The sequence below is a fragment of the Sinohyriopsis cumingii genome, chromosome 9 (genome assembly GCF_028554795.1).
Source record: "Sinohyriopsis cumingii isolate HCF-2022 chromosome 9, ASM2855479v2, whole genome shotgun sequence".
Taxonomy (NCBI): Eukaryota; Metazoa; Mollusca; class Bivalvia; order Unionida; family Unionidae; genus Sinohyriopsis; species Sinohyriopsis cumingii.
Window position 1 is genome coordinate 105,269,894 of NC_142969.1, and position 8,187 is coordinate 105,278,080.

Below are 8,187 nucleotides of genomic sequence, written 5' to 3' on the forward strand. Positions count from 1 at the left end.
TGACTTCCGGTTCCTCTTCTAGTATCCGGAACCCTTGACGATATCCCTTGAGGTCACCCGAAATTCTCTGAACTTCTCTCGTCCCCCGAAATTCTCTGAAATTCTTTCGTCCCCCGAAAGCTTCCTGATCGAAGCTATTTCATGAATTTCCTAAATTCCGCCAATTTTTACGAATGGCTAACGGAGTGTGTGTCACTGCGACTCTTAAACACCAACTGACGAATTTCAGGCTTGTACCAGTCTTATGTCAGTTTCTCGAATCAAGTCCCACCTACAACGCATCCCGATTGGATGGCGACGGACTCTGGTCATTTGATCGAACTGTCAATCATAAAAATGTCAGTCTGTGTGTCCCCATGTACTGTCCAGCCTACCATTGTCGGCTTCCGGCTCTTTGAAGTTGTCTACGTCACGTGTTCCCATGTACAAAGATTCCCGCCAGATTTCCACTCAAGAGCTCAAACAAAGACTGGGTTACGTAAGAGGATTAGCCAACTTAGGCACTTGGAAAAACAAAGCTTACCTGGCTCCACTTACAGACTTATAAATACATGTATAATACAAGGGGTTGGGGTAAAACATCACATCCCCCCACGCTTGAGAATAAAATCAGGATTTTATTCACTCAAACTAAAAAAGCAAAAGTGTTACACGATATAAAGAACAAAATCAGCAAATGAACTAAATGCTAAACTGAGTATGAACACGAAAATATAACAAATGATCTATATCATTTCGGCGCTTCTACTCATGAAATCTGCGCCTACGTTTTCAGATCCTTTCACGTATCTGATCTGCATCTGGTACTGCTGTAAAAACAGCGACCATCGCATCAATCGACCATTGGACAACTTTGCCTGCGCCAGATAGGCGAGTGGTTGGTGGTCGGTCTCCAATATGAACTTACGTCCATATAGGTATCGCTCGAACCGTGATATGCCGAACACGATTCCAAGACATTCCCTCTCCGATACTGAGTAATTCTTCTCGGCAGCAGACAACTTTCGGCTGCCGTATGCGACAGGAAAAAGCGTCTTGTCATGCTCCTGGAGCAGTACTGCTCCCAGTCCCGTGTCGCATGCATCGGTGCGCAGAACGAATTCTTTATCCAAGTCCGGTAGACGAACAACTGCGTCGGATGTAAGTCTATCCTTTAGCGTTTGGAATGCGTGCTCACACGCATCTGTCCAAACGAACTTACTCGGGGTCCGTTTCTTGGTTAGGTCAGACAACGGGCCCGCAATCGCGCTGAAATTAGCGACATACCTCCGGTAATATCCGGCCAGTCCCAGGAATGACCTCACTTCCGTTTTCGTGGTGGGGCGTGCGGCGTTTCTCAACTGCTCCACCTTCGACTTCTCTGGAGACAGCGTGCCTTGGCTCAGGGTATGTCCTAAATAGTCTAATGTCCTGAAACCAAGGTGACCTTTGGAAGGGCGGGCTGTCAAGCCCTCCTGACGTAGCCGCTCCAAAACGTCAGCTAACAGAGCGAGGTGTTCACCCCATGTCTCTGTAGCTAACAAGAGGTCATCCATGAAGTTGTGGACACCCCTATCGCGCAAGGGCTCCAACAACTTCCGCATCATTCTGGTAAAGACGCTGGGCGCGTTTTGTACCCCGAACGGCATCACCAACCATTGGTATGTCCCGTCGGGAGTAGCAAAAGCAAGCTTCGGTCGGTCTTCTTTCCTTACCGGAATTTGCCAATACCCCTTGGACAAATCCAGTTTGGAAAAATATTTCGCTTTCGAGACCGAAGCGAAGATATGTTCGGGGTCAGGTAGCATTTCAACTTGAAATTCTGTCACCTGATTCAGCTTCCGGTAGTCGACGCAGAACCGATGGGTGCCGTCCTTCTTCTGCACTAAGACTACTGGTGAGCTGTACGGAGAGTCGGCAGGTTCGATTACTCCTAGAGCAATCATCTGCTCGATTTCTTCCCTTACAACTTGTCGTTTCGCGTGGGGCAAGGGGTAGGGTTTACGCTGAACTGGTCGGTCGTCCACCATCTTTAACCCGAACTCGACAAGCGTCGTCCTCCCGGGTTTTTCTGTTAGCACGTCGGAATATCCGGCCAGCAAGGTCTCTATCTCGTTCCGCTGCCCTTCAGTTAACATGGGGTCACACTCCACGTCCGACGGAGTCTCGGCCCTCGTTAATGGACAGCTCAGGACAGTGTTAGCACCTTCCGTATCGCCTTCGATATCCTCGGTGACTATCGCTGCGACAACAAAATCGCTGGCGGTCTCCCTTTCCCGGTACCTCTTGAGCAAATTGGCATGGTACAATTTCTCTTTCGTCGGTAGCTGTATCCGGTAGGTTTGACCTCCGACCTTCTTGGTGACGACGTATGGACCCCTCCAGGAAACTTGCAACTTGTTGTGTTCCTGGGGCAACAACAACAACACTTTGTCCCCTACCTCAAACTGACGTGGTTTTGCGCGCTTATTGTAATTTTTCGCCTGTTGCGCCTTAGCTCGTTTGAGATTTTCTTGCGCGAGAGAACAAACCTCTTCCAGTTTGTTGCGCAAGTCCGCGACGTACTGGTAGGTAGTGCGTACTTCCTCTACAGCGTGGTCGTCTGTCCACAGCTGTCTCAGTACGGCGATTGGGCCGCGTACGGTTCTCCCGTACAAGAGTTCAAAGGGAGAGAACCCCAGACTCGCTTGCGGTACTTCCCGGTATGCAAAAAGCATGGCCGGAATATACCGGTCCCAATCCTTGGGGCGGCCTTCGCACAATTTCTTGAGCGTGTTTTTCAAGGTCCCATTAAACCGTTCGACCAATCCGTTACATTGGGGGTGATACGGTGTAGTCGTGAGGTGTTTAATCGACATGAGACGATTCACCTCCGCCATCACACGACTCATAAATTGTGTTCCTTGATCGGTCAAGATCTCGTCGGGCACTCCGACTCTTGACCAGATCGCAAACAGAGCTTCCGCGACGGTTTCCGTGTCAATGTTACGCAACGCAACAGCCTCCGGATAGCGTGTAGCATAATCGACAACCGTTAAAATATATCGATTTCCGTGCGCAGACGCGGGTTTTATCGGTCCGATTAAATCCATGGCAACACGTCTAACTGGTTCATCGATAAGGGGCGTACTCCCCAAAGGGATGGGTCGCTGATCCGTTTTCGGTGCCATTCTCTGGCATTTGTCACAGGAGAGACAGAACCGTTTTACGTCTCCCTGGACCCCTGGCCAGTAAAACTCTTTTACAAGACGGTCACGCGTCTTAGCAATTCCCATGTGTCCACCCATGAGACTCTCGTGTGCAAGTTTCAGTACTTCGCAACGCTTTTCCTTTGGCACGACGACTTGCTTGAAGTGTTCGTTGTGTTTCCTGGCGTGGCGATACAAGATTCCCTTCTTGTAGACAAACTTCACCGCGCCGTTCGGAGTTTCCCTTTCTGTTCCCGCTTCTGCGTGTTTGTGCAACTGCGCCAGAGTTGCGTCCTCCTGTTGCAGCTTCCTTAACTCCGCTGGAATAACATTACTAACTGGTGTCGATGTAACTTGGATTGGCTTTTGTTTCGGCTGTCGACTCATGGCCCTGGTTTCAACAGCACTCACTGGCATAGGTGTGCAGGTTTCGGGGTTCGGCTGGGGTAACACATAACGGCAACCCAATATGACGTCATGTGATAGCCCCTCCAAGCAAGCAGCTTCAATTTTCCAATTCACGTATGGTGAATCGAGGTCAATGACAGCTACTGGTAATGAGTCACGCGCGCAGTTCGCGTACTGAACTTCTATTACCTCCCCTGTATAGTCCTCCGGCTTGACATATTTCTTGTCGACAAGCGCGGGGACGCTGCACCCAGTGTCATACAAGATGGTGGCGCCGTCACCATTGACAGTTGCGGCCGCAAGGTTGGCTGGGTTGCGACTCGCTTCCGGCACACATTCCTTCTTAGCTACGACATTCACCTGGGTCTGCCTGCCCTTGGGACAGTCCCTGGCAAAATGCCCCAGGCGCTTGCAATTAAAACATGTCGGCGGCCCTCGCCGACTTGCAAGTCCTGGTTTCGTGGGTGAGGCCTGTCCAGGTCGATAGGCGGCAGCCCTACCTGTAGGTGCCCCTCCGACCTTCCCGTCGCCCTGACGGTTACGGACAGCCGGCTCAACCTCCCCCATACGACGCGACTCAGAGGGTCGGGGTCGGTCAGCAACCCCGGAACCTCCACTCTTCGAGTGCGCCTGCTCGTATCGCTCCGCCATGTTAGCGATCTCTTCGAGCGTCCGGTGTTCTCTTTCTGCTAAGAAAACTGTCAACTCGCGACGGTAAGTACCCAGGACATGTTCCTTGAGTATTACCTCGCGTAGCCCTTCGTACGTGCGTTCGACTTCGGCCATTTTCATCCACTTCTCAAATAAACCTCGAACACGGTTGTGGAATTGAGAGTGGGTCTCTGTTACCTTTTTCACCGAGTCCCGGAAAAGTTTCCGGTAAGTCTCGGCGGTCAGCCGATAATGGCAGAGAAGCGCCTTCTTGAGGGCAGTGTAGTCATCAGCCTCTTCTGCAGTTAAGCCGTGGTAGACTTCCCGAGCTGCACCTTGCAAAAAGGCTGAGACATTAAGGGCCCAGTGCTGTTCAGGGACCTGATGAGCGCGTGCGAGTTTCTCAAACTGGACGAGAAAATCGTCAATAGCCTCCTCCCTATCATTGAAGCGTGACATGTTGATCTGGACTATCCGGTGGTCGATGAAAGGTCGGCCGGTTGTTCCAGAGCTTGTACTGGCGTCGTCCCGTCCGTTGGTCCTAACTTCAACTCTGACCTTTTCCATCTCCAGAGTGTGAGCGAGTCTGGCTAGCTCCAGCTCTTTCTGGGCGTCTCGGTCCGCTGCTTCTCGGTCCGCGGCTATCTTGGCTAACTCTTGGTCCGCTGCTATCTTGGCTAGTTCTCTCTGGGCTTCTCTTTCCGCTGCTTTTTCGGCCTTCCATTCCTTGATCCTTTCTTCTATAAAGGTTGCCAGGCGATCTCCCTCGTATCCAAGATCTTCCGACCCCATGGCGCGGTATTCCTTTATCATTTGTCGTTCGGTAGCCATTATATTAATGTAAAGTGATACCTTGTCTCAAATTCAAACAATATACAGATATTTGTAATACCAGTTTAAATACTTACCTGTCGACAACAACTAGTTTCGTTCAGGTAAGATATTTGTTCGATATCTGCTTCACACGTACTGCTATGAATGGAAGATCTACAAAGCCTGCACATATGACAATAAAAATACAAGATGAGAAAATCACAAAATTTCAAATACAAAGAATGGAAAATATCTCACACTGTTCACTAATACTTCTACCAATAACTTTAAGTCCCAAAATAATATATATGTCTAATTCATATCCCGGACGAAGCGCCCACTGTGGGGATGTAGTGGTTGTCTAGGGGTGGGGTTCTTCTTATAGACTTTAACGAATTATGAGAAGTTCCCCTGGTCCTTATTCAGAAGGTTAATTCTGGACACTATATTATTTATTGACTAAATATATTTATGGCTACGAGCCCCCAGTCAGCAATGCCGACAGTAAATTAAAAGAAATACAAAGATGAAATTTAAACAATGACAATTTAATAAATGAAATTTAAAAGAATTTAAAGTAATCAATGTCTCTCTTTCACCCAATGATCCCTTTGATCATCATTTGAGTTCACAGTGTGAGGAGATTTTTCCCTTCTTGAGTGCTACTCATCTAAATCTCTTCGTTCCCTTGTCTTTCTCTCCTTTCGTGATCTCCACTTCCGCTTCCTCTTCTATAATCCTTGTTCCTTCCGTTATCTTGACTTCCGGTTCCTCTTCTAGTATCCGGAACCCTTGACGATATCCCTTGAGGTCACCCGAAATTCTCTGAACTTCTCTCGTCCCCCGAAATTCTCTGAAATTCTTTCGTCCCCCGAAAGCTTCCTGATCGAAGCTATTTCATGAATTTCCTAAATTCCGCCAATTTTTACGAATGGCTAACGGAGTGTGTGTCACTGCGACTCTTAAACACCAACTGACGAATTTCAGGCTTGTACCAGTCTTATGTCAGTTTCTCGAATCAAGTCCCACCTACAACGCATCCCGATTGGATGGCGACGGACTCTGGTCATTTGATCGAACTGTCAATCATAAAAATGTCAGTCTGTGTGTCCCCATGTACTGTCCAGCCTACCATTGTCGGCTTCCGGCTCTTTGAAGTTGTCTACGTCACGTGTTCCCATGTACAAAGATTCCCGCCAGATTTCCACTCAAGAGCTCAAACAAAGACTGGGTTACGTAAGAGGATTAGCCAACTTAGGCACTTGGAAAAACAAAGCTTACCTGGCTCCACTTACAGACTTATAAATACATGTATAATACAAGGGGTTGGGGTAAAACATCACATTGACCCCACCCCACCCCCCAATTTTATATAAAGTAACGCGGGATAAATACATGTAGTATGTTTCTCCTCCATGTCAGACCGCTCCAGTGGCCTATTGGTTAGAGCATCCGCCTCGGATGAGGAGATCGCTGGTCCTAACCCTGGCTGAGTAATACCAAAGACTTATAAAAATGGTACTAGCAGCTGCCTCGCTTGGCGCTCAGCATTAAGAGGTTTGTGTTAGGACTGGTCAGCCTGGAGTCAGGATAATGTGACGGGGTGGGACATCATGCTACATATCTGCGGCGTGGTGCTCCAGTGCTAGACATTACTATAAACTGCCACACTGCAGACATCGTAGCGATATGACTGAAAAATTGTCAAAGCTACTTTAAAAATCCAAATCACACACACACACACACACACACACAACTCATGATAGGCTTATACGAGGCGACCAGTTCAACCGGCGAAGGAAGAAACCGGAAGACAAAAATAAACCGGTAAGAACCACCGGCCAATGGGAAGCTACTGGCAAGCTTTCTTACATACCCTCACTGGGCCTACAACCTTTGAATTGTGTAGATATTGTATTTAGTACTGGGAAAAAGAACATCCATAACATACTGGCTTCAAAGATTCCGTTGTGTGTATGTATTTGGTGTTTTAGTTTGTTTAGTTACACTGAGCTGGTTTCTAATATCGATGAAAATAAAGTAGATGTGTTTATTATTTTCACATTAAAGTACATCTGAATCAGAAATTCGCTTTGAAAATAAAGTTTTGAAAACATTAAAATCTTTAGCCCAGTTACTTTGTATGCATATAAGTATGGGAGAGAGAGAGGGCGGAGGGGGCATACATTAAAATTGTGTTGGTGGATTAATGGTCATAAAGCGAGATTTTAGTAGTCTGGTGCACTTTTTGTGAAAATTCTACTGATATACAAACTGTCAGACAAAAAATGTAACAAGTGGTAACATCATTTACCAAGTAGTTAGCCATATTGTTCTGTTTATACATATACAAAACTACTGAAGCGTGACATCCGCCATAACAGTATTGTACCTAAGTATATAGTACTCCTTTCTGGGGGGAAAACGATAATATATTAATTTCTAAATATATTGACTCCTAATAAGTTGAATATGTCTCTTACCGTGGTATTGAGCCAGTAGAGTCAGGATTTCCAGAAGAAAAACACCAACGTCTGAAATCGAACACATTGCTTCTTTCTCTCCAGTGATGCACCAAGACAAAATCATGTAATAAACCACGTGTGTGTAATTAATTAGCCCTGCTTGTAAGACAGTACCTGTATGACAGCTATGATGACATTCACTGTCAAGTGCACGCATTAATTTCAATCCAAGGCAAAAGCTACATTATAGGCAAAAGCTACATTATATATATATATATATATATATATATATATATATATATATATATATATATATATATATAAGCCTAACGTGTGACTTACATCGCACGATGTCATGTGCGTACGGTGTACTGACACCGCGCGATGACCTGTAAATATTTTGAAGTACAACGCGTGCGCTTTCTAGACTGTAAGCATGTATATATCACTGTATACGTATTATATTAACATTCTGTACAAATCAGTTGCTTATGAGAAGGAATATACAGTATTCATCTCGATTCTGTCGAAATTTGAATAAATATTCCCAAATGTGATCGTTCCTTGCTGTGAATCAATTTTTATTTTTTCATAAATGTTGTATGTGTCTCAGTTACCCTTTAAAATAACTTATCTTCGACTATGTTAATATTATAATGATTCTGCGGACAAATGACTGCGTA

At 46.3% G+C, this 8,187-nt stretch overlaps 1 protein-coding gene across 1 annotated transcript in view; it reads right to left on the bottom strand.

Moving 5' to 3' along the window:
• Positions 1 to 7,718, bottom strand: part of LOC149792412 (uncharacterized) — a 29,471-nt gene extending 21,753 nt beyond the window's left edge. Inside the window, exon 1 of the mRNA XM_089970980.1 lies at positions 7,523 to 7,718. Coding sequence (XP_089827106.1) covers positions 7,523 to 7,628 — 106 coding nt within the window. The 5' untranslated portion in view covers positions 7,629 to 7,718. The remainder of the gene's footprint in view (positions 1 to 7,522) is intronic.
• Between the last annotated feature and the right edge of the window lie 469 nt (positions 7,719 to 8,187).